General features: G+C 40.8%; 1 protein-coding gene across 3 annotated transcripts in view; it reads left to right on the plus strand.

The window, feature by feature from the left end:
* Positions 1-27,392, plus strand: part of WASF3 (WASP family member 3) — a 97,659-nt gene that overhangs the window by 46,583 nt on the left and 23,684 nt on the right. For all 3 annotated transcript variants that reach the window (XM_012778528.3, XM_012778531.3, XM_012778530.3), the window contains exons 2-3: positions 1,578-1,672; positions 19,464-19,606. In XM_012778528.3, coding sequence (XP_012633982.2) covers positions 19,474-19,606 — 133 coding nt within the window. In that variant the 5' untranslated portion in view covers positions 1,578-1,672; positions 19,464-19,473. The remainder of the gene's footprint in view (positions 1-1,577; positions 1,673-19,463; positions 19,607-27,392) is intronic.

Consider the following 27,392-nt stretch of genomic DNA (forward strand, 5'->3'; position numbering starts at 1 on the left):
CGAATGTGAAAATTCATAGCTGTGTTTCCCAGAGGAAGAGGTAGCACGTGATTCTTGAACGGTCATCTAGAAAATACGTGTGATGTGGGTTGCTGTCCTTGCCCCTAGGCACAGTTAGCTCGATGCCGCCCTCTCGAACGTGAAGTGTGTAGTGCTGGCTACTTTCAAAAGCATCAAGTCAAACCAGCTGATCTGACAGAGGTAAAATTAGGCCTGGATAATCTAAAACCCAGGGATAATTTTCTGTATTTGGAAATAAGGTGATTACTTATGCAAATTACTTAGGAAAAATTCACTTTTCTCTTTTGCTCTGCATAATCAAGAGCATGCTGTACAGCTGCTCCTAAGGAAGAGAAGGAAAGTGGTGTGCCGCTTTCAATTTTAAGTAAGTAAAAATAGGACATGTATAAAATAGAGTATCACTGAATGATCATTCCATTTTTTTTTTGTATAATAAAGTATAATAATATACTTTCACAAGGATGGTGGCAGTCTTAACTGTGTAGGCTCTCAGAATCTCTCAGCCTACACAGAGTTCATACATGTCCAGATGATTCTTTCTAGTAGACACAAAGTTTACTTTTCTTCCATACTGAAATTGCACAATTTCTACTTTACCTTGCCTCTTCCCCCCACACCTTCTGGAAGTTGTTTGGCATACCTCACCCCACCTCTGAGCTGCTGTGCCCTGGCTTTCTTGCATCCGCCTTGTTGTATTAAAATTATCTGCATATGTTAGTATCTGTCACCCTCGTAAGACTGAGTCCGTTCATAAGCAGGCATTTTCTTATTCGTGTTTGTGTGTTCAGTATTTAAAGAGGAGCTGACCTCAACAAGATGCTTGGTAAAGTTTTGCTGGATGCGTGAATGCATGCCTGTTCACTAAATTTTTCTTATCTATTCTTCCCAAGTACACTATACCTCTGAAATGATAGGAAACCATATTACACTTGTGACCGCAGTAGCTTTGGCACATTGGTAAACATTTATCCCATTGCTCTGTATCCTTGCTGTTAATATCCACTTTCCTGAAAACACTTTGTAGGGTCCATTGGCAATTATTAAATCTTTGTTTCTATTTTATCCTCATATGTACTAGTAAAAATACTTATAAAATGACCATCAAGATTTTTATTGAATTTAAATGTAGTTATGGGGAAAACGAATACAAATTGCTCCTATCAGGTACAGTTCTTCTGGGAATGATCAGTGTTATTCGCTTCATTCTGTAGGTAGTAACAAAACCTAAAATGTGTGTGTTGTTGAGTAAATGAATTGAGTAGTGTAGTTGAATATGCCTTATACTTTGTTATTCTGCCCTTTGGCTGTTATTTACTGTGAGTCCTTGAAGTTAATTTTCAGAGGTTATTCTAGGGTAAGGAGTTGGCATTATACAGGAATCCACATACCTTATTAGCTCCTAGCTTAAACTAATTAAAAAAGAACTAGTTGTGGGATTAGAGCTCCCTTGATGAAATTATTGAAATGTGAAATTTGAATTTAAGACTTTCATGAAAACATAAATGCATTTTGCCTACTGGTAATTAATTTTGGTTTCCCCCCCCTTTTCTTTTTAGTTTTAATTTTGATTGCTGTTACTACTGATATCTGAGCCAAAGTGGTGATGCTGCTCGAGGGAAATCACTGCAACCCCTAAGTCAACGATTGTATGGTAAGAGTGTGTGCCTTTTACCCTTGAAGCCATTTAATTTCTGTAACGTTACAGTTAAGAAATTTAATTGGAAATTGAATAGCATAAAATATTTTAATATTTTTGAATATTTAATATTAATGTTTCAGTATATAAGTATTAGCAGATAATATTCTAGAACTTTAGATCCTAATCAACAGTTCAGGACTTTGAAAGAGAAAAAATGTAACTTGATCTATTCATTTCATATTTTGTGTGAATAATAAACATGAATATCTAGTTTATGACTTATTAAACTGAGATCTCATTTTCTTCCCTGTATTTTTTGCCTATCTGCTTTTTCTTCACTGTGGTTTAACTAGTTATTTGTTATGTCTCTTGCTAATAATGGATGGGTATGAGAAGTCAAGATTTAAGAACTTAAACCTAGTCAGTTTTACTGTAATTTACTCTGAACTGAAGTGGTGGTGATTTGTAGCAGTGGCTAAAATGAGATATTTGAATTATTTATGGATTTCAGTGATTCTGTCTTGTTCTATTTTTGAGAGATAATTGAGGAATAGTGAGACAGAGTAGACTACTAGGGCAAGTCATTTCTTTGAGCTTCACTTTCCACGTGTGCAGAATACTGTCATCTGTCTAACTTGTTCCGTGGAATTGTAAAAATCGAATGAGAAATTTTCCTTTTTATTTTATTTTATTTATTTATTTTTTTGAAGAGTAGGGAGAGAATAACAAACGTTTGTTTGTTTGTTTCGAGATGGTTTTGATGGAGAACGTAAGGTAGAGGAAAGGATGCTGTACCAGACGCTGGAGGACTTGATTTCTAACCCTGTCTCACCTTGACCTCGGGTGTGTCGTTACTCTGATTTCCCATAGGAAAATTGAATTTGATTTCCATATTTTCACTCTATAGGAATATATCTGTATTCTCTGACCATAATTGAATTAAGCTAGAAATCAGTATCTAATTTTTATGTGGGAAATCCCCAAATACCTTGACGTTAAACTATCACATTCTGGAAACCTGTGGGTTAAAGAGGAAATCACAAGGGAAATGAGAAAATATTTTGAATTGAATGAAAGTGAAAACATACCAAAATGTATGGGATGCATTTATAGTACTACTTTGAAAGGAAATTTATAGTGTTAAATGCTTATAATTAGAAAATAAAAGTTTTGAAATAGTCTAAACTTTCACCTTAAGATATCAGAAGCTAACACCCAGAACAAGAAGAGGAAGGAAATAACACAAAGCAGAAATCAAGAAAAGAGAGAATTAAACAAAATAGAAAAAAAAAAAAATCAGTGAAACCAGGAGCTGGTTATTTGATGAGATAAAATTGATAAACCTATAGCCAGACTATCAGGAACAAAAAGAAAATAGAAATTCCTAGTATTAGAAAAGAAAGTGGGACCATCACTAGAGATCCTACACATATTAAAAGGATAATAAGGAAATATTATAAACCACTTAATACATTTGATAACTTAGATAAATAAACAAATTTCTTCAAAGACATAAGCTGCCAAACCACACTCAAGAAGAAATGGATAAATCCTAGCACTCTGGGAGGCTGAGGCGGGCGGATTGGTCAAGGTCAGGAGTTCCAAACCAGCCTGAGCAAGAGTGAGACCCTGTATCTACTATAAATAGAAAGAAATTAGTTGGCCAACTAATAATATATATAGAAAAAATTAGCCGGGCATGGTGGTGCATGCCTGTAGTCCCAGCTACTCGGGAGGCTGAGGCAGGAGGATCGCTTGAGCTCAGGAGTTTGAGGTTGCTGTGAGCTAGGCTGACGCCACGGCACTCACTCTAGCCTGGGCAACAAAGTGAGACCCTGTCTCAAAAACAAAAACAAAAAAACAACAACAAAAAAAGAAGAAATGGATAACCTGGATTACTCTTTATTATACCAATTGAATTTCTAGTTAAAAAGCATCTCACAAAGAAAGCTCACATAGTCTCATTGGTGAATTCTACCGTTAATACCAATTACATACAAACTCTTCAGGAAATAGAAGGGAGGGAACACAAGCTTATTTTATGAGGCCAGTACTATTACCCTGGTCCCCCCTCCAAAGGAGATTTTATTTAATAAAATATTAGCAAGTTGAATATAGTTAATATAAAAATACATCACACCCGAGTGCCGTTTATTCCGGGAGTATGTTCCTGTGCAGTGTTGTACTGGAAATGCTAGTCAGTACGGTAAAGCAAGGGGAGAAGGCATGTGGACAGGGAGGAAGACATAAATCAAATTGAGAACTCCCTCAGCTAAGGAGCCTGAGACATGTGGATTTGGTCTTCAGGCTTAGCCTCTGATGTGCGGAGAGGACAGAGGAGATGGGAATAGATGCTGAATGTCAGTAGATGATACATTTTGCTTTTTGTGCTCATGATCTGGATCTGGAAGTCCTAAGAGCAGGGCAACATTTATATCACTTGTGGTTTTCAGTTACTGTTTACTTTGAAGTTAAAAGTGAGCATCATCTGTTGGGAGAGTCTTATTTCAGCATTATCTTTCTTCTGCTAATGTAGCTGGGAAAGCTGTGTATGGCACTTAAATGTTATACATTGGTTTAAACTCCATTAAATATTTTAGCTCTTGTTTTCTAACTTAGAAAAAAAAGGGCTGTCGGAACCAGCGTTAAGATGTCCTCTTAAATTCTAAGGGAAAACAGAATTGTTTGTTAAATGTATTATAACTGTCATTTAGCTTTGCATGAATTAAAAGGGCTTTGTGTGCTTGCTATGCCTTAGAATAAATCGACATGTTTTCTATAACAATGTAATGCCTATTGATTTCTGCTCAGAAATTCCCAATATTTGCTTATTTTTTTTTTTTTTTTTTTTTGAGACAGAGTCTCGCTTTGTTGCCCAGGCTAGAGTGAGTGCCATGGCGTCAGCCTAGCTCACAGCAACCTCAAACTCCTGGGCTCAAGCGATCCCTCCTGCCTCAGCCTCCCGAGTAGCTGGGACTACAGGCATGCGCCACCATGCCCGGCTAATTTTTTCTATATATATTAGTTGGCCAATTAATTTCTTTGTATTTATAATAGAGACGGGGTCTCGCTCTTGCTCAGGCTGGTTTCGAACTCCTGACCTCGAGCAATCCGCCTGCCTCAGCCTCCCAGAGAGCTAGGATTACAGGCGTGAGCCACCGCGCCCGGCTGTATTTGCTTATTTTAATGATGGGTAACATTGTAAGAGTTGAGGAAACCTGAATTCCGGTCCCAGCTATCTGGCCTGGGATAGTTAACGTGATAACACATCAGTATCTCTGGATGGTTTTACTGGAATTATTTCTAAGTCTCTTGTAATGAAACATTTTTTATAGCCTAAGTGGAATGCTTATAAATTTAAATGAATATATGGTTTAATAGTTGTATGCCTTTCTATTTCAATGAAATATTACTGACCATCGCAGATGGTGCTGAGCACTTGGCAGGACAGAGTGGTATCGTATAGAAGGTAAAGGGAGTATAAGCTTAGGAGTTAATAATCTGGTGTTCAAATGCTAAAAACATACAGTGCATAATCCACTTAAATCCTTGAGCCTCAGTTCTCTCATCTGTAAAAGGAGGATAATAATCTTGGGAAGCTTCTGGAAACATTAAAAATAATACTCAAAGATTTTAGCATTCAGTAGGCTTGCGAATGTTGACTCTAATAGAGAAGCTTTGTGGCAGGGACATGAGACTTTAGCACCTGATAGACAGCTCTTATATTTACTAGTTATTTCACATTGACCTTTTAAGCCCTGATTTCTTAATCTATTAAATGGGGAAAATACCAAACTTGAAAGTTGTAATGGGACATAAATGACACAATGTATGCAAAATGCTCCTATATGTCATCATTTAACCGGTTTACCACCATTAGCTTTATTTTAATTTTTTGGTTGATTTTCTGTAAAGTTACCCAGAAACACTGATCCTTCTTGGAGGCGATTGCTATGTATTTGTTGGGTTACGTTCAGAAGAATGGAGCTGACAGGATGCCAGCATTGAGTGTTTTGAGATCAAGCACGTAGGTTGCAAATTTGAGATACTTATACTACCTAGTATTTTTCATCCTGCTTTCGCAGCTCAGAGAATTGGGAATAGTTGATGAAAATAACCATTTAACTTATCTTTCTTTCATGAGTAGTTTCTAGTTGCCAAAAGTAATGCCATCAAGATGTCTCTTGCTTCTAAAAACACAGAAACCCAGGTTTTTTAGCATACATGCTGGGGAGCTCCTGGATCACACAGCTTTACTGCTGTTTTCGCCGTATCCGGTTGTGTTAATTATGTTCACTCGTGTGGCATTGCCAGCATGTGACCATTGTAACCCGCAAAAATGGTGACTTCATATGGTTCAACTTGATAGTTCAACCTATGGGGAGTGTTTTCTTTACATACTTGGAAAATTGTCCAATTTTGTAATTTGTTGTTTACCCTTGGAATTGACATTTATTTCTAATGCATTTTGGATTTTCTTTTGTAATTTATGCATTTAATGTCATTCTCAAAAATTGGTTGGTAAAGTAGGGGAAAATATGTGATATATCTTTCTTAACAAAGGGAGATTCTGATTTTTTGTAAGGTTTGTAATTTATGGTTAATTAGATGCTTAGAAACAAAAACTAGAGCTTTTTGAGAATTAAACTTTGCACTTATAGGTCATAAGGGATTCTGAGTACCTAAAAATTCTTTGTGAACTTTTCAAATTCTTTGAAGTCAGTATTTTTTAGAAAGTTATCTCTTTCCAGCAAGCTGAAGTACTCTTGGTAATTTTAACTTCTGAGTGTTTATTGATGTATTTTATATGATGAAAGAAATGCAGCTTTAGCTAAATTTAAAGTTGTGTTTGTAAAATGGTTATGTTCCGCTTTAATGTACCTTGAATACGGAGGTAACGATTTTAGTTTTAAGAGAGCATGATTTAATAAATATTTAATGTGGATTGTAAATAATAATAATAGAGTAATCAGCTTATAAGCTTTTTGTATGTATCAATGTGATTACAAGCTAATTGTAGTTCTGATAAATGACTTCTTCCCCTTCCCTTGAAAAGGGAGGTAGTTAAATTTTTTTAATTTGGCAAGTAAGCATTTATTTTTCATACAAATACAATCTAGTTTTGTGTTTCACTTTGTAGTTTTGGGGGGGTCTTCAGGTGTATCCTCTAAACACAGCCTTTTGAGATAATCAGGCAGATATTATTGCTTTCATACTCTAAATAGGGTTTTGAGGTTTACCGAGGTCTTAACTGACTCACCCAGGTCTCAGCTGTCGAAGAACTTGGGTTTTCTGTTTGCCGCGCCGTCTGCTTGTTTGGCTGTTGTGCTAGATGTGCAGGCCTCTTGCAGAAGAGCTGTCTGTGTGCAGACTGTCTTAAGTGGAATACTCTCCAGTTAGGTGGGTGGGGCATATCCTCTTCAATGAGGGAATTCTTGAGGAAGATTTTCTTAGGAATTTAGTTTTTATTTCTGTTGCTGTTCATACTATGCCCATTAGCAGTGGCCTTTTGTAAGTTCTTTTGGAGCTGTGCCTGTCTCATTGCTAAATTCCCGTCTTGTTTCTTCTGTCATTGATGTTTAATCCCATGATCTCTGGCTAACATTTGACTTATTTTTCTGGACCATCATGTTAAGAAGTAAACATTACATAAATGTTCAAGGATCTCCAAATCTGTCTTATTACTCTCTTATTTACCTCCACAGATCCATTTTTTTTAAACCACTTTATTGGGGCATAGTTGACATGTAATAAACTATGCTTATTTAAAATGTCCCATTTGGTAAGTTTTGAAACACACATACACCCCATGAAGCCATCACCATACTTGAGATGGCAAACCTACCGTCACCCAGAGAAGTTTCCTCCTGGCCCTTGGTCATCCCTGCCTCTCCACTGTCCCTCACCCACGGCAACCACCGATCTGCCTCCTGTCACTGGAGATTAGTTTGCATTTCCCAGAGTGTTACATAAATGGACTCTCTGGCTTTCATTCAGTGTAATTACACAGAGATTTATGTCTGTTGCAGGTGTCAGTAGTTCCTTCCGTGTTATTCCATGGTATGGATGTAATGCAGGGTGTTTATCCATCCACCTGTTGGTGGACGTTTGGGTGGTTTCTAGTTTGTGGCTCTTATAGATAAAGTACATGAACGTTCATGTACAAGTCTTTATGTGGGAAAATGCTTTTATTTCTTTTGGGTAAATATCTAGGAGTAGAGTGGCTGGATCATGTGGTAAGTGTATGTTTAACTTTTTAAGAAACTGCCAAACTGTTTTGCAGAAAGCTATTTTGCATTCTCTTGAGCTGTGTGTGAGAGTTCCAGATTCTTTCTGTCCTCACCAGCACTGGGTGTGGTCAGTCTTTCTAGGTTTAGCCATTCTAGCAGGTGTGCAGCCATACCTCACTGTGGTGCTAATTTGCATCTGCTTAATGACTAATGATGTTGAGCATCTTTGATGTGCTTATCTTCTTCAGTGTCTGTTCAAATCTTTCCCCCATTTAAAAAAATTGGATAGTTTATATTATTAAGTTTTGAGAGCTCTTATATATGCTGTATTAAGACTGCTACCAGACATACGATTTGTACTTTTATCCATCGTGTTCGCATTTTTTTCCTTTTTGCCCCAGAATGAAATTTTTGGGAGTGATACGGGATTATTTTCTGTTTTTATTTTTGGCACTTTCCTCAACCCCCATAGACGTTGTTACTCCCTGCCATCCTCTTCCTTTTCTTCCCATCTTTTCCTGTACTTTCTGCCAGTTTGTCTTCTCTTTTCTTGGGACCAGCTTCTCAGCTACCTGTACACAAGTTAATTCCTGTGAGGGGGTTGCCTCCTGCCCCCCTTTCGGATAGAGGTGACCCCTGACTGGTGGATATGTTTGTCTGGCTGGGGTGGTCAGTTCCTTGTCTCACATCTGGAGATCCGCCACTCCAGTTTGGATCACCATTGACTTGACTTCCTGGGACACCGTCAAAGCAGTGCAGGCCTAGCCCGAGGCAGTCCCCGGCACCTGTCAGAAGCCAGAACGAGGATTCAGGTTCAATAACGAAAATGCTGGACACAACTTACCAACATCCCCTAATTTTTAAATATTCATTTCTAATCCAGTTGTATTGCACCTACTGTGTAATTTCAACTTTCTACAATTTGTTGACTTTTTGTATGTGACCTAATTCATAGTCTTTTTTTTTAACAACTTTCCTGTGTATTTTTTTTAAGAATATGCATTCCCACTTTTATGTACAACATTCAAAAATAACTTATCAATTAAAACTTATTAATTGGTTTCTGAGAATGGTTTTGAGAAAAGTGTGTTTGGTCTGTTACATGAAGGAGATAAAGGTTCATGATTATCATTTTTTTAAATAGGTTTTTACCTATTGAATATGAAATATGTATTTAACTCCATTTTTATTGCTTTTACCTTAAGTTTCTAGTATGTCTTAGAACCTGCCTCCTTTGTGGTGTTTGCACTTGCCTGGTGTATGGTGTATGTTTTTTTAGTCCCTTTGTTTTTATCTTTCCTGGCTGTTTCATTTTAGATGTGCTCTCGGCTATCTCGGTTTTTTTTTTTTAAATGAAACAATTCAGTTTATGTGTTGCTTTCTTTTAGTGGAGACTTTGCTGGGCTGGTGAGAATATGGTCTCTGAGTCCCCTCTGCTTCGGACTGAATTCAGTCTCTGCTGTAAACTGGCTTTGTGGTATCGGTCAAGTGTACTTAAGTATTGGTGCCTCAGTTTCTTCCCTGTAAAATGGGAGTGTTAATAGTTTCTATCTCATTTTGTAAGAATTAAGTGAGTTAATACATGTAAAATTCTTCACCATAGTTGGCACGTTGTATGTCTTAGCTGTTAATAGGCAAGTTCACCCATTGACATTGTAAATATTTGGAAGGCTACTATTAGTGCCTTCTTTTTTTAAAAAAATTGTTTCTGTCCATGGCTAATTTTATTATGATTTTTTCCCTGTAATTATGTGTTATTGGTATATCCAGGATCTTCTAGTTGTTTATACTAAATTAAAACACTAATTATACAAATAACACCTGAATATTATTCATCTTTAAAATACTTGAAACATACTTGTGATTAACGTACATGCCCTTTGAGTCTCACCCCCGCTCATACCTGAGGAGGTGACCCGTGGTTACGAATTTGGAATGTTTCTGTCCAGACCTTTGGTGTGTTCACATACACACACATGCACATACAGGAACATGTAGTACTGTTTACCGGACGGCATCCGTTATTGTAAACCTCATTGTTTCATTCACCCCGTGTTTTAGAGATCACTCAGTGTACATTCATCGCGTGTTGTTTTTGGCAGCTGCTTTTCCGCTTTGCTTGCCATTCCCAGTTTTTCGCTGTGTCAGCCAGTGCTCCGTGAACCTTCTTGTGTACAAGTCCTGTGTGGAGGTGAGAATGTTTCTCTCGGAATAGGAAGTGGCAAGGTTAGGTCAGTAATACGCACATCCTTAGTTTTGTTAGGTAGGATTCTTTGGAAGGGCAATTTGGCGGTGTTTTTGTTGGCTGCCGTTTCCATTTCTCTGATATGAATTGCCTGGGTCTCTTCAGTGTGGCTCTCTGGCCACACACGCTAATGGCCACAGCTCTTCCTATCGCATGTTTGGCGTGTGGTTTCTGCCTTTACTCTGATCCCGCTGCCTTGTAGCTTTTGGAGGTTATCTATCATTTGTAGTCGTGTAGTATCGTCGCACATATTTTAAATGTAGATCTTTTCGTCGTTTTTGCAGATTTGAAACCAAAGGGAAAGCCTAGACTAGGTGCCCTGTTTGTTCTCCTCACCTAGAGATTTGTTTGTTTCTTTAGTTCTCCAGTTCAAATTATAACTTTGAAATGATTTCCTATAAATGAATTATTATGCACATACACAGGCATGCATGCATGCACACATACCATACGCACCCTGGTTATAAATGTCTCATTTTAATTGAGAAATATGCTTAGCTTCTCTTAAGAGAAGAATAAATTACTTATAATCCCAAATCAAGGAAAAGGAGATTATCCTTTTTTCTTATCCCAAAGATCATGTTAAACTGCAGTTTTCCTTAGCTTACTTACACACAGTAGCGTTTCTCTAAATATTCTGAGAGACTGAGCATGGGCATATATTCTAGGTTTTCTTTTTTAAAAGACAGTCTCACTCTGTCACCCTGGATAGAGTGCAGTGGCATCATGATAGCCCACTGCAACCTCAACTTCCTGGGCTCAAGCGATCCTCCTGCCTCAGCCACCTCAATAGCTGGGTTTACAGGCAAATGCCACGACACCCAGCTAATTTTTCTATTTTTTGTAGAGAGGGGGGTCTCACTTTTGCTCAGGCTGGTCTCAAACTTCTGAGCTCAAGTGATCCTCTCACATCGGCCTCTCAGAGTGCTAGGATTACAGGTGTGAGCCACCGTGCCCGGGCTATATTCTGGTCTTATGCACACAGCTTTCCTGGCAGACATCAAATGGAATTCGAGTTACCAGGTGTCATGCTGAGTCATGGGCTGCAGAGATGTGGGTGGAATGTTTCCCTGGCCTGCGAGGTATTTAATAGGCTAAGAGACAGATTTCTTGGTCTATACAATGGTTAACCAAAGGCCAGTCATATTGTAAAGTCATGGACATTGAAAGTGTAAAACAGAAAAGAATAGGGGGTCTAAAGCTTACGCATACAGTTCAGCAACAAGACAGTACCAGAGTTGAGGGACCAGACAAAACCATCTATTAAATGAGATAATAAAGTATCTGATATGAATGGAGCCTTGGAGATGTAAAGCAGCTCCTTCCTTCTCAGTCCGAGCTGCCCATTCATGACAGATGGGCGAGTGCTTGCAGAGGTAGAGGCTGGGAGGGACCGCAGGGACAGAGGAAGGAGAACGGGTAGAAGCTTCGTATCGCAAGTCAAGGATTGCTTAGGTGCCAAAGCCGGCAGTTTTCTCTACCTCGGCTGCCTTTATATTTTGGTAAGACAGAAGTGAAACAGCCTTGGCTTGCAGGCGTACTTACAAATGGGACTTGTAGGAAGCGTTTCTATTAATAACTGCGGGCGTGGTGGGCAGAGCCGCAGTGGAAGTGGTAGACTGAGGTGCTGGTGTCTACTCCACAATCCTGGAGATGTCGGGTCTCTTTGTCTTGATCTTTGATTATGAAACGAAGCTGGTCTATAGATCTCCAAGGTTCCATTTATCTTTAATAAAAAATGTTATTAAAAAGCCGATTCTGTCTGGCTGGTCAACACCGGGGAGGAGAGCATTGCTTGGAGAAAGCGCCGCTGAGGTTCCAGGGTTAGTAACACGCATCAGGATAGATTTTAATACACGACAAAGGAATATAAAACCGATGAAGGATCAAATATTAGACGTATTCTGCAGTCCCAAATGTACTGAGAATTTGGTTAGATGGACACTTGGGCCATAAAGGGACTTAGAAATATAATATGAATAGATTTAAAAATACTTTACGTCTAATAGGCATTTAGTAATTTATTTAACTTTTTTTTTTTTTGGAGACAGAGTCTCACTCTGTTGCCTGGGCTAGAGTGCTGTGGCGTCAGCCTAGCTCACAGCAACCTCAAACTCCTGGGCTCAAGCGATCCTCCTGCCTCAGCCTCCCGAGTAGCTGGGACTACAGGCAAGCGCCACCATGCCTGGCTAATTTTTTCTATATATTTTTAGTTGGCCAATTAATTTCTTTCTATTTTTAGTAGAGAAGGGGTCTCGCTCTTGCTCAGGCTGGTTTCGAACTCCTGACCTTGAGCGATCCTCCCGCCTCAGCCTCCCAGAGTGCTAGGATTACAGGCGTGAGCTGCTACGCCCTGCCAGTAATTTATTTGACTTTTAAAAGTCCAAACCAAAATGGACAAAACAGAGGTTAAAAGTCAGTTTAAGAATAGTTTTACATAGAAATAAATGGTGACAAGTTGTAGAACAGCAGCTCTTTTCTGGGCCCCTTCTGTCCCCCCTGATATGGGGACAGGAGGCAGGGGAGAGGCTGACGGTTCTTCACCAGGGCCCACCCGGCTTCTCTGATGCCCACTCATGACGCAGTTTCTCTTCGCTTTTACTGGCTTTGCAGTTTCTTCTCACAACAGAGACTCTGCAAGACAGGCACTAATGGTGAAAATCTGGTGGAGAGAAATCTTGACCTGGACTTCTGATCTTAGCTTCCTTTTGCATCTTAGCTTCCACCGGCAGTGTCTTGAGGTGCCATTTTGTGGCCCACAAAAGACAGACTATCACTTCTTATTTCCAGAATGCCCTCTAAAAATAGGGACTTGACAAAGGTTTTTCGGATGTATCATTATGTTGTTCCTTAGACATAATTCTGCCCTATTTTTCTGGGAGGCTATATAGCAAAGACCAGGTGATCTTGAAAAAAATAGTGGAATGCCACTCCTTAGCCTTGAATAGTAACTGCAGTCTTCCCTCCTCTAATGTCCGTTGAGTAGCTCTGTGTGCCGGGCAGGGTGGTACAGGGTCGGGGCGGCAGTGTTAGTTATCTCCCCTTCCCTGCTGAGAACAGAGTCTTCCTAGTTGTGTTTTAATTTCCAGGTATAAGAAGAAAAACCTCTGGCTCTTCCTCATCCCATCTGGTCTTGTTTCCTCTTCCTCGTTTGGTCTCCTGTTCCTCATCCGGTCTGGTCTCCTCTTCTTTATTCAGTCTCGTCTCCATGTCCAGTCTAGTCTTCTCTTCCTTATTTGGTCTGGTCTGGTCTCCTCCTTTTCCCTTCCCTTCCCTCCCCCTTTCCTTAGGGTCTTGCTCTCTTGCCTGGGCTAGAAGTGCAGTGGTGTCACCACAGCTCCATAGCTCACTGCAACTTCACACTCCTGGGCTCAAGCGATCCTCCTGCCTCAGCCTCCCGAGTAGCTGGGACTACAAGCCTGTGCCATGACACCAGGCTGATTATTTTTAGTAGGGATGGGGTCTTGGTCTTACTTAGACTGGCCTAGAACTCTTGACCTCAAGCAATCCTCCTGCCTCAGCTTCCTGAAGTGCTAGGATTACAGGCATGAGCCAACCTGCCCGGCCAAGTATCTTTTTTAAATAAAGGAAAGTTTCCCACTTTAAAAAAAAAAAAAGGCACTTAGCACAATATCTGTTCCATAGAGTGCTCAATAGATGTGATTTTGAGAGGAAAAAAAAAAGGAAAAACCTCTAATATGGTGCTCATCATACTGTATTGTGACTTTATTTATACGTCTCCCTCATAAGCCATTAACTCCTTGAGGAAAGGGATTTTGTTTTGTCTGTTTAGGTTTTGTATTTCCACTGGCTAAAGCATAGAAAACCCACTGAATGTTTGGGATGCAGTATGGGAGTTCCTGGAAGCAGCGGGGTGTCTAACTGGAAGGAAGCAAAGCATGCCAGGGCTGGGGAGAACCCGAGAGAGCGAGTCTACTTTTCGGGAGGGGAATGGAGGCCCCCTGATTAAGAAACTTGCACACGGTTGCTAGTGTTAGTAGCGGAACTGGGACTAGACCCAGGTCCCCGGTCCTAATCCCGTGTTGCTTCACTCTACCTCAGTGTCTCTCGTCCTGCAGAAACATGCAGGCCACGTTCCGAAGAGCAAAATGTAAACATTTGTCCCAGTAAAATGCTATTGATGACAAATCACAACTTTCCTCTAAATTTTAAAAAAGGTTGATGGGGGTGGAGGGTAAGGCAGTGTGGCTTTCGAAGACGGCGTAGCAGTTGGGAATTTAGGAAGCCCAGGCCCTTGCTTTGGCTGTGGGAAGGTCATGTTATTAGTGACTCTCTTCTGGGAGATGTCATAGGCACGGGACCCCAGGCAGGGTGCTGTAACGCTGAGGCAGGCAGACGTAGCCCTTGCCCCCTTCAGATGAAGAGGGTACAGTGAGGTGAAAAGCCAGAGGGAGGGCTTGGGCCCGCGTCGTGTCGCTCACTCTGTGTGAGCATCGAGACAGGGCCACGTATGCTCGGATCCCATTCATTCGGAGGGCAAGACTCATGCGTGCAAGTGAACATGATTAACAAGCCACACGTCTGCAGTATGCACACATTCGGTTTGCGTGTATGATAGAGCCTTACCGGGTGATACAGCTCTGCCATGCCCCGCACGCTAATTGCCTGGCACGCGGCAATCAGAGCAAAGGTTACTGGCACATCAGAAATAGAAAAGACAGAATCATTAGCACCGTCAGGCTCTGCAAACAGTGGATGTTCTCAGAACTTGCGGGATCGTCTTCATGGCTACAAAGTGGAGAAAGAAATCCATCACAAAATCTATCCAGATAATTTTGTACACTCAATTAGCTCCACCCATGAATAATGTAAATTTAAAATAAGTAATAAGGCCTTAGCGCACTTCCTGTGTTACTCTGCATCCCATCAGCCCTTTCTGACCATACAGACTGGGGGTGATCACAGTTGTGGGTTTCAGTTTAATTTATATGGCTCAGTGAAGTGTATTTTAAGTACGAAAGCTGTTACCCATGCTACTATAGTAGTGGTGGTGGTCTTTTCTTTCCAAAATAATTTTTTTTCACTTTGGAGTCTACACACACAAAGTTTTAGAGTGTACTCGCATGTTCGCTCATCAAGAATATTAGTGTACTGTTTTTTCTTCTTTGCAGAAATAGTTACCAGTTTAAAGTCTTAACAAATGAAGAAGCTAATATGTTCATCTTGTTCTTACTGTGATGGTGGAGTTTTTCTCCCACTTAGGACATAAGAGAACATTGTTTTTATTTTAAGAAGGAGAAAAGGCCAAATGATCTACAAAGTAGTGACTTCTCTTAAATCCCAAAGAGTGGCAGCTCTCTGGAGGAGAGAGGACACTTGAGCTGTTTCACATGTAGCAGGGCACAGGGGAACAAGTGATCTCCGTAGAAGTGCTGAAGAGGAAATCAGCTGAAATTTTAATGAATTCGTAAGTTTGAACACTGATGTTTGTGTTCTAAACATCAGTTTAGAATAACTAGGTACCCCAGATACAAGGGGAATTTGCGCTTACCTGATACACTCTTTCTACAGGCCTCCTCCGGCGTGCTCTTGAGAAGCATTAGGGGCAAGCCTGGAGGCCAGAGAGGATATTTTTGGTGCTGCAGCCCTATGGAGGTTCATCTCAGCTGCCTCCAGGGAACCAGCATGATGTCATGTCTGCTTCCCCAGAGCCGCCTCTCCTGTGACACAAAAGTTGCTGGGAGGGCACCAGACCCTCTATCCTCTAGGACTCAGCAAAGATCTGCTTCTGCAGACAACTGGGAAACCTCCTTTCATGCTCCCCGTGACCAGCAAGATCCTCTGCTTCTGGGGCAAAGGGTAGTAGCAAAAGCAGGACAACCTCTTAGGTCTGTGTTGTTTTACTGACGCAAAGCAAAGGTGCTTCTGCGCAAGAGGGACAGGAACTCTCCCATGCGCAAGACAGGGACACGTGTAAGGCAGAGTTCAGTTGCCATGGGGAAGAGAGCCACAGAACCTGAGGAGGCACCCCTCTGAGGTCCAGGTGCACAGTCCTTCCTAAGATTTAGGCTGACCTGTGTGCTAGCCCCGTGCCTGTTCTGTCCGGTCAGCGTGGTGGTGTGGATCTCTTTCCTCTCCTGGGCCCAGCATTTCGCAGCTGTTGTCTTTCGTTACCAGCTTGGCATCCGGGGAGAAGGGATGCATGTGGCACGATGGGGCGCTGGGGAGGCACCTGCCGCCCTGTAGGAGAGAGGCTTCTGCAGAGTCTTCCAGTTTGGCCCAGGACAAGCCCAGAGGGTCCTGGGGGGAGCAGTGGTAGGTGTTTGGACTCAGCAACGTCCTGGGCATTCATCTAGAATTCCCCATCCCATTTTCAGGACACCAGGTTTTCTCTTTCAGGTCCTGGACTACGTGCCAACACCTGCCTTGGCCGAGCCCCTGCTCTGACGCTCGCGTTGGGCCGTCAGCCCGCAGTTCCCGTGGTGTCAGCCTTTCCAGTACGGGTCGTGGTGAGGGCCACATTGTTCCCACCAGGAAGGCCCTATTGTTCTCAGCTAAGCCGTTAACAGCAGTTCTGTCTCTCATTATCCCTTTGCAAGGCAGCAGTACAGCTTGGCAGTTATTAGCCAGCTCTGTTTTTCCCTCCGAATCTTCCAAGTGTCTGTTATTATGCCTGACACGGCATATCCGTCCACGGGAACATTTGCAGGTCACCGCCAGTGAAATCTGTAGCAATGAGCCAGGACTTGTGCCGGGGACTCACTGTGGCCCCATCTGTCTATCGGCCAGGACTGCATCCCTCTCACCTGCAGAGGGATGTGTGAGCAAGTCCTCAACCCCCGTCTCGCCACCGGCTTTCTCAGACCCTTCTCAGGCCACTCGTGTTCATCTGGGCCTGAGAAACAGACACCAGGAGGGGATCACAGCTGCAAGGATTTGACTCAGGAAACCACCCATGTGAAAGGAAAGAGGGCGGGAGCTGGGAAGCTGGAAGAGCCATCAACCCACAGTGCAGGCCTGACCTTGCAGGGGAGCAGACAAGGTTGGTGGGAGCCCTCCTGGTCTGCCGGGAGCTGAGGGAGGTTGGGCACAGCCTTGGGGAGTCCTGGCCTTTCGCTCAGCTCTGCTCTGCCGGTTTCTCTCAGTTACTTCATTCTCATTTCTTGCTGTGGACTAACTCTGTCAATCTCCATTTCGTGTGGAGGGAGTTACCTGTCTCCACTGTTGAAGAGAGCAGCCAGACCAAGCTGGGTATCCTGGTCCCACTTCCAAATTCCTAGGGAAGGACCCTGGCCCAGTTTCAGTTGTGTCTGGAATCTAGTTCACAGTTCTGTGAACCAGGTTGTCTCTCACTAAATTGAGACATTTCCCAGAAAAGTTGAACAAACTATGGGCCTAACACTAATCTCTTATGTAACCTCTAATAATACTTAAACATTTCATTAGCGACCTTTTATTCTTAGCATGTAGACTGACTCTGAAGAATGACTTGGATGGGCTGTAGGGACAAAGGGACTGAGGGGGGTACTTAAGTTGGTGACTAACCGGATTAGTTCATTACATGTTTGTTTTTATAATTGCAAAGTGTTTTCAGGAGTAATGACTGACCCAGTATTTTTTCCTTTGCCTCTTCCTTGCTCTTCGGTATATTCAAAACTGAATTAGTGTCAGATAAAATAAAGGCTGTCAGGGAAAAAAATATGTATGTCAGAGTACTCTTACCGTTTAGACATGGTTTGTACCCCTTCTGCCCAACTCATGTTGGAATTTGATGCCGGTGTGGGGGGAGGTGTTGGGTGGGGGGGAGGTGTTGGGTGTGGGGGGAGGTGTTAGGTGTGGGGGGAGGTATTGGGCGTGGGGGGAGGTGTTGGGCGTGGGGGGAGGTGTTGGGTGTGGGTGTGGGGCCCTCAGGATAGATTAATGCCCTCCCTGGTGGGCCAGTGAGCTCTCAGGCTTGTGGCAGTGGATTAGTTCCCAGGAGAGTGGATTGTTGAGGAGTCTGGTTTGCTTGGTTTCTCTTACTGTTTCTCTCTCTCCTGTGATCCACTTTCCACCCTTCCTGGACAGCGCAGGCAACCTGAGGCCCTCCCCAGATGCATCTGCTCACTCTTGAACTTTCCAGCCACCAGGATCCTGAGTCAAATAAACTTCTTTTCTTTATGAGCTACTCAGTGTCAGGTGTTCTGTTAGAGCAACACTTCAAGCTGACAAAGACGAGTATTCCACACTGACCTGGAAAGCCATAAAAATCATTGCTAGGTGATTAGGACTTTAAAGAGGAGCTGTGGAACTTTTTCTAAAACTGTAGACAGCTCTCATGGCCTCTCTGTTGGCTTTGTATTTACGTGCCTGTCGGGGCTCCAGATAAAAGTATAATGATAATGAAAAATTAGGGATGGAGGTTGATTAGTTAAGGTTGAAATACTAGAACAACAATAGATGAGGTGCCCCAAGAGAAGGCCAAATAGAAATATATATGTGTATTTGTAATCAGAAGACCTTTTTTTTTTTTTTAATTTCAGACTATTACAGGAAGTACAAATGTTTTGGTTACATGGATTGCTTTTGCACTGCTTGAGTCAAAGCTGTAGGTGTGCCCATCACCCAGATAGTGCATGTTGTTCCCTTTAGGTATGATTTCATTTTTTGAATAATCAGGTTGTTGAGAACCGTTGAAGGCATTGTGGGAAACATGGAACTCATAGGCTCAGTCCCACATTCAGACAGCTTAGAATCCACCTGCAAAGAAAAGACAACCAACCGTCAGTCCTGCTGGTACCAGGCACAGAGGCTCCTGCAGGTTGCTTAGAATAGCAAGTGGGGAAACGAAGGACGTGCTCACCTATTGTCTCTTCTGAATCCTCAGACTTCTCTGCTGTTTTAAGATATAGTGAGGCTGACCAAGGAGGAGATGATTGCCATTGCAAAGATAGTTTTGTTACTCGTGGTTCCCAAGATGAGGGCAGTGCACCACCCAGGGCCATGCTGGGCAGCACCCGGGTTGGTCGGGGGGCTGAGGGGGAGCCATGTGCAGGAGCCTTCATGGTGGCTTCCATGGGAAGGAATGGGGAGGAGAGAGAGGGAGGGAGGTAAAAATGCATGTATTTGGTCTTGCATGCTTAACTGGAAATCCGGTGTATATTATTTTTTATAAAAATAGTATTTTTTATATATATATATATCTTTGAAATCTATAAAAGTCATTGAAGTAATTCACCATTGGTTGCATTTTAGCTGATTCACGTAAAAATGATAAGATAATGAAAATTCCTAGGAAATAGTTCATTTTCAAGGGAATGAAAACTCTAGGTTCATTAAAATGTGAATATGAGCTTATTAAAAAAAAAAGCATCTTTTTAATTTTCAGATTGTGAGCCATGCCTTTAGTGAAGAGGAACATCGAACCCCGGCACTTGTGCCGGGGCGCTCTGCCCGAAGGGATCACCAGCGAGCTCGAATGTGTCACCAACAGCACCCTGGCCGCCATCATACGCCAGCTGAGCAGTCTGAGTAAGGCGCCTTTCTTTCTGACTACCAGTGACATTTTATTAATCTTGTGTTTGCAAATTGATTTCAATTTGGTGCTAAAGTGATTGTCCAAAGAAGAGACTGCAGCCTTAAAGGAAAGAACTCCCTCCCTCTGCATTTCCCAGTGCGAGCTTCGCCGTTGCACCTGTTGTTGCCGCTTCAGGTGACGACAATGTAAAGTCGTTACCAACTCACAGTTTATTAGGTGGCACCCAATGCATAGATTTAAAATAGTGTTAATTTTTAGAAGCTTGTAAAAATGAAGATAAGATAGTTGGTAATTTTTTTTTTTAGACTTTAGTGAATTGTTTTGTTAAACGTGAACAGGACCCGTTGTTTTTTTTAAAGATTTAGTAGATTGAAAACTAGTTAGCACTTGTAATATGGCACATAGTATATACTCAATGAATATTTGTTGATTGGATAATATTCCAAATTAATCATAGAATAAAGCCAAAAAGCAATAAGATGTGCTGATTTTTAACCTACTAGAAGTGAAAATACAGGTACTGAGTTCCATATTGAGGTCAGCAAAGAAGCTGATTATTACACATATGTGGTACCTTGTACATATTTGTATGTATAGATTTATGGCAAATATATGCATAAGAAAGAAAAAACTTCCTATTATTCTAATTTTGAATGTGAATATTAAATACCCAAGGAATATTCCATTTTTTAGGACTTGAGTGTGTAACTACTTTTTTCCTCAAAGCTTTTTAAAGTTGCAATATTTTTCTCCTAACATTTAATGAATTTATATAATGATCTTGTTTTCTCACTTCATCCTACTTCTTTTTGGTTTAGATGGTTTACATGGCATTTTTGGTGACAGGTTTTCATAGTTAAATTTTTCAGGAACTCTGTTAATAACTAGAAAATCCTCCATGAAGTTCCACCTACTGGTAGGTAGCCTCAAGCACAGAATTTTTTTAAAACTCAAGTACATTTATTTATTTTGAAAAAGAAACACTGCGGGTATTTGTTTCTTTAAAAGAATTGTACTGTATTATTAATGATATATTTTTGATATATTTATATCATTGGCTAAGGCTAAAGTAACTTGTGAATTACTTAAAATGTTTTTCAAATAGATTTCTTCTGGAATCTAAGCTAATTACAATTGATTTTTGGTAGTGGTTATCGATAAAATATACAAATTCACATAATTATATGAAGATTTCTTATAAATTATTGAAGGATAAAATGTTTCTGTTTGCATTCATATGTTTTTGTAGGAATGCTTTAGTCTCTTGTTTTTATGAATTGTCTGTTGACACAAAGGATGGCTTTCCACTCCCACTCAGGGTGTGTATTGTGGGGGTGTCCTTAGAGGGCACCCTCCCTTTCTGCAGGTTCCCTGAGTGCATCCGGGGCTTGCCGTCCAAAGAGGCTTACAAAAAGAGAAATACAGTGATATGTGTGGCAAGGATATGAATTTAGAAGACTAAGAAGACCGAGTGCAGTGTTTGCCCAAAATTCGTATGTTGAAATTCTACTCCTCAGTGTGATGGGCTTTGGAGCTGGGGCCTTTGGGAAGTGATACGGTGTGAGGGTGGCGTCCTCATGAATGGAATTAAGTGCCCGTGTTAAAGAGGCCTGAAAGAGACACCTTCCCCTTCTGCCATGTGATGACGCAGCAGGAAGTCACTGTCCTGAAGCAGAGAGCAGCCTTCACTAGACACCGAGTCTGTTGGCACCTTGATTGTGGACTTCCCAACCTCCCGAACTCTGAGAAATAGAATTCTTTTATTTATAAGCCTCCTGGTATATTGTATTCTGTGTGGTAACTCAAATTGACTGGTACACTGAGTTATTAACTGGTGGTAGGATAGCAAATTAGATTATCAGTAGTTTGTTTATTAGTGGTTATTCACTGAGTACCCCTGTAGGTACAACAGATGGCAAATAAAATTGATTTGCTTTCTACTTAGAAGTTAAAGATATTTATACTTTGTTTATAATTTAGAAACTCAGCATGGTCATAAAGTAGGAAACATTTGTAATTATTATGACCTTCTCCAAGACAACACTAGCACATAGTAAATGACATCTGTGTTTTGGGTGAATTTTTAGTTTTTGTGGGTTTTCCACTGGGTATTAATACACTTTATGATCTAAAGTTGTTGGGAAGAATAAGAGAATTTAAAAGAATATTTTTATGTTATTTTCTCATTTTGAAATCATTAGATATTTTTAAAGTAATGTTTTAGAAGTACATGAATCTATCATATCTTTATCATAGGAATGAATACTTCTTTTACTGAGTTTTCATTGCTATGATAAAGTCAAAACATAATCTTTTTTTTATCCCTTTGTGTATTTGACCATTATTCAGTAGGTCTAGATGAGAATGGACCATCTTAATCTTCCCTGGTTCTCTGCTCACCCTCCTGCAGCTAGCATGTCATGTCTGGTTTTCATCAGAAAGTTGCAAGGCATATAAAAGGCAGAAGACAGTTTGAAGAGCCAGAGTAAGCATCAGAACCGGATTCAGATATGGCAGAGATGTCAGACTGGGAATTTAAAGTAGTTATGATTAATATGCCAAGGGCTCTAATGGAAAAAGTAGGCGACATGCAAGAAGAAATGGATAATGTAATCAGAGAATCAGAGAATCAAATATACTGATAAGAATCAAATTGATTCTAAGAATCAAATACGTTGAAGAACATAGTTGGAAAAGGTGAACAACCTTTGTGAAGAAATAGGAATTTCAGCAGAGAAATGGCAACTATTTTAAAAAATACTTGAGCTGAAAGAGATATGGTATCAGAAAGAGTTTACTTGATGAGCCTAACAGCAGACGGGACACAGCAGAAGTGATCAGTAAGCTCAGAGACAAGTTGGTAGAAATGATACAAACTGATTTACAGAGAAAATGAATTTAGGGGGAAAAAAAAAAAAAAACAACCAGAAACGTGCGCCATCCAAAATATGGGGCAATATCAAATGGTCTAACACACATGTAATTGGAGACCCAGAAGAAGAGAAAGCGAAAGAATAGGGCAGAAGAGATATGGATGAGAATGTTTGGATGTCAGTGACAGTTATCAACCAACAGATATAAGAAGCTCAGCAAATTCCAGAAAGTATAAGTTAAAACCACATCATAATAAAACTGCTAAAGGAACAAAGATAAATAGAAAATCTTAAAAGGAACAAGATAAAGAAAAAAATCTTAAAAGGAGTAAGAGGAAAAATGCACATTATGTAAAGGGAGGGGACAATGTTTAGAGTGACAACTGACTTCTCATCAGAAGCAGTAGAGACCAGAAAATGATGTATAAAGTGTAGAAATTACCATTCTATTATTCTGTAACCAATGCAAATATCCTTCAAAAACAAAACTGAAATAAATATATATTTTATTCAGACAAAATCTGAGAGAATTAGTCTTTATGCAGACCTGTACTACAAAAAAATGCTAAGATTTAGGCTAAAGGGAAATGTTGGAAACCTGGATCTGCAAGAAAAAAATCAAGATTATCAGAAAAAATAAATGTGAGATTGAATATAAAAGGTCATTAAATATTATATGTCTATATCTGTTTGTTTAAAAGATTGTTTAAAATTTATTATGGTGTTTATAACCTATGTAAGGATAAAGTATGTAACTAAGAGCCCTAAATGTGGAGGGGTAAACGGAATTACATTGTTGTGTTTTACATTGCTTATGAAATACTATGTTATTTGAAAGTAGATTGTGATGAGTTAAGGAGGCAAATTGTGATTTCCAGTAGCCATCAAGAATAGCACATAGAAGAGAGAAAATGGAATCCTAAAATAATAATTACTTGATTATCCCAGAAGAAGGCAAGAAAGGAAGAACAAAGCAAGAAAGAACAGAAGGGACACATCAAATACCCAGATGTCAGAAGTAAACCCAACCTTTATCAATAATGCTTCAAATATAAACATTTTAAATACCCTCTTAAAAAGCAGAGATTATCAGGCTAAATTAAAAAATTAAGTGAATCTGAAGTATGTGCATTTTAAGGATGAAGATAACAAATTTAAAGAAAATTATGGAAAAAAATATTCCCGACAAAGTATAAGAAAGCTGGTATGGTTATGTTAATATCAGATAAAGTAGATTACATTAATAAAATAGATAAAGGACATTTTATAGTAATAAGAGGGTCAAGACCACCCAATCTTAAATGTGTGTGTACCTAATACAAGGGCTCCAAAGTACATGACTAAAAACAGCCAGAACTAAGGGAAGAAATAAGCAAACCCAAAGTCATAGTTGGACATTTTAACGAGAACCCCTCAGTGATTGAAAGAACAAGTAGACCAAAAAAAAAAAATCTGTGAGTATACAGAAGGTTGGAACAACACTACCAGCCATTCTGATTAAATGGATCTTTATGTACTAAACTCCCAAACTGTAGAATACACATTCTGTTAATTTCCTATGAAACATTCATCCAGATGGAACATCTGGTAGACCATAAAATAAGTTTGAAAAGATTAATATACAGCACGTGATGATGAGATAATAGTCTTTTTAGATAATTCTCAAATATTAGAAAATCAAGCAATATCTTTTTAAATAATCCTTGGGTCAAAGAAGAATTCAAAAGGGAAATGAGGAGCCGTTTCTCACTGTGTGGTGGTCAACACAAGATACCAGCATCTTTGTGGGATTTAGTTAAAGAAGTGCTTTGAGGGAAATTTGTAGCTTTAAATGCTTATACTAGAAAAAAAAAAAAGAAAGATTTAAAAATCAGGAGCACATTCCTCAGGTGAGCCCTCCGTGTTGCTCAGCAACCTGCTGTAATTTTTTGTTAATTAGTTTTTATGGTCTTGGAGTGCTTATTTCATGCCTTGGCTTTCCACTCACACTTCCCTGCTAATAACGACTGTGCTTCTTACTTCACTGGTAAAATAAAAGCAATCGGAGAAGTAAACATCCCCCTTCTGCAGACCACCCCACTGACAGGCCTCTGCCTATCCTGTGTGCCCTGCCGCCCTCCTTTAAGATGGGTGGACTGTTCATGCTTCCGTCTAAAGCTGTCTCCTCCACCTGAGCCTGGGTGCCGTACCCTCGTGCTCGCCCTGGGACTGCATTCACTTCTCTCTTCTCTCTGTCATCCCCTCCACCCCCCATCGTTCTTGTCAAATGCATAGAAGAACATCCCAACTTAAGTAATCCTCAGATCGTCCTCTCCCAGTCACCCATTCCTTGCTCCCCTTCACAGCGAGACTCCTCAGAAGAACTCTTCAAATCTCCACTGCCTATACTTCTCTTTAGGCTTTTGTCCTGTTCCCTCTTTCGAAACTTGCTTGTCAGCGTTACCCTTGACTTCCATGTTGCTGCATCCAGCGGTTGGCCTCGGTCTTGTTACCCGATCTGTCAGTAGCACTTAACTCTTTGATAACTTCTTCCCCCTTCTGGAGGCGTTTTCTTCCCCTGGCCTCTGGACCACCTCACCGGTTTTCCTGCCTCACAAGCTACTCTTCGATGGTCTTCCCAACCCCTCCGTGATGGAAGGCTCCAGGGCTAGGCCGTTGAAACTCTGCCTGTTCTCATTCACTGGGGCATCTCGTCAGGTCCCATGGCCTGAAATACCACCTTTATGCTGATGGCTTCCACATTTATGTCTTCAGTTCTGCCTTCTCCGCTGGACTTCAAACTTGTATCTACAACTGCCCATTCCCCATCTTCTCTTGGATTTCTAATATGCGTCTTGAATGCAGCTTGTCTAAAACTGAATTTGTGACTTATTTCCCAATCCTCCATCTGTCTTAGCAAATGGGAACTCTGTTCTTCCGGTGCTTTTGATTTGTCTCTTCTTTCTCTCATACCGTGTTTCCCGAAAATGAGACAGGGTCTTATATTTAATTTTCCTTAAGAAGACACCCTGGGACTTATTTTCAGGGGATGTGTTATTTTTTTTTAAGTATGGTACAACAATCTACATTGATTCAAATATAGTTAAGTCGTCTTCTTCTGGAACATCATCCTAACTCTCCAAACCCCAAATTCCATCCTGAATTTCTTGCGACTCTATTTCCTTTAGAACCATTGGCCCCAGTCTCTCACGTCGACAATAGAGCTCTCATGGGGCAGATGGCACACTGGCCTCCTTGACGTTGCTCACACACACCACACGTGTTGGTGTTGCCGCCTTCTGCCTGGAAGGTTCTTCCCCCAGAGGGTCACAGGGTCGCCCGCCCTTCTTCAGACAGTTGATGCCACCTTATCAAAGAGGCCTTTTGTGGCCACCGAAATCCACCTGCTTCCTTCGACTCTCTGGTCTTTACTGTTTTAGTTCCTTCATGGCACTTACGTCACCTAACACGTTATTGTGTGTGTCTGTTTCCCCCAACCATGATCTGCACTTCACGAGAGCAGGGATTTGGCTGTGCTCACTGCTTTGTTTCCTCAGGCAGCTGGGACAGTGCATAGACTGCTTTCATAGTAGAAAAGAGTAAAGCCTTAAAAAGGGGGAAAAAACCTGAAAGCCCAGTAATTATGACTTGTTATTTTATGGAATTTAGTAACAACTGGACATTACAGGTACTGTAATAAAGTTTCTTGTTAACTTTATATTTTGAAATGATTTCAGACTTTAAAAAGGTCAAAGATAGTATAAAGAATCTTCATGCACTTTCACCGAGATTCCTCAGCTATTACTTTGCCGTATTTTTTTTTTTCAGAATTCTTCCTGTACTCTCCCCCATATATGTGTGTGTGTATATATAAATACACACACACACACATACACAGTTCTCTTTTTAGCCTCCTTTCATCTTAAGGAGTTCCTCAGTCTTCCTTTGGCTTTTAGGACGTTGATAATTTTAAAGGGAACCAGCCATTCATTTTGTGGCATGTCCTTTGGGCTGGTGGTTCTGTTTCCTGGTGGTTAGACTTAGGACGTTGGCAGAAACGTCACAGAGCGGTGGCGCGAGCTCCTCAGTGCGTGTGACCGGAAGCGCGTGCGTCTGCTCGCACCATCACTGGAGATTTGACTTCCATCGGCTGATCGCGTAGGTTTCCGTGGTTGACATTTTTCTCCCCTATATGATTAATGAGTATCTTACGGAGAGACACTCTGAGACTAAGTCAGTATCCCATTTCGTACCCCACGTCTATAAACCAGCAGGCTCAGCGTCCATTCTGGCAGGTTTGATTCTTGCCCGACATGGTTTTGCTGTGGTGATTGCAGGAAGCTGATTTTTGTTATTCCATAATTTCTGCAATATTGCTTAGTTTGCATTCTGCTGTCAGTGTGTTCACTTCCTTACTCATTTGTATCAGTGTGGGCTGATGGATTATTATTTTATTCTGTGGGTTATACTCCATAGCCTCCATTTCTATACTCTCATTTTCCCAGATTTGGCCGGTAGGAGCCTTCCAAGCAGGCTCTTGTGTTCCTTGACATGTTCCCCCCCAATCTGTGAACACTTTACTTTTTCCAGCACAGCAATATATTCTAGGCTCCTCTTGTACTTTTCTACCCTCAGCTGTGGAGTCATTTTAAAGAGCTTGATTCCTTTTAATTAATTAATTTATTTTGAGACAGAGTCTCACTTTGTTGCCCAGGCTAGAGTGAGTGCCGTGGCATCAGCCTAGCTCACAGCAACCTCAATCTCCTGGGCTGAAGCAATCCTGCTGCCTCAGCCTCCCGAGTAGCTGGGACTACAGACAACCGCCACCATGCCCGGCTAATTTTTTCTATATATGTGTTAGTTGGCCAATTAATTTCTTTCTATTTATAGTAGAGACAGGGTCTCACTCTTGCTGAGGCTGGTTTCG

This window comes from Microcebus murinus, chromosome 13 (assembly GCF_040939455.1).
Source record: "Microcebus murinus isolate Inina chromosome 13, M.murinus_Inina_mat1.0, whole genome shotgun sequence".
NCBI lineage: Eukaryota > Metazoa > Chordata > Mammalia > Primates > Cheirogaleidae > Microcebus > Microcebus murinus.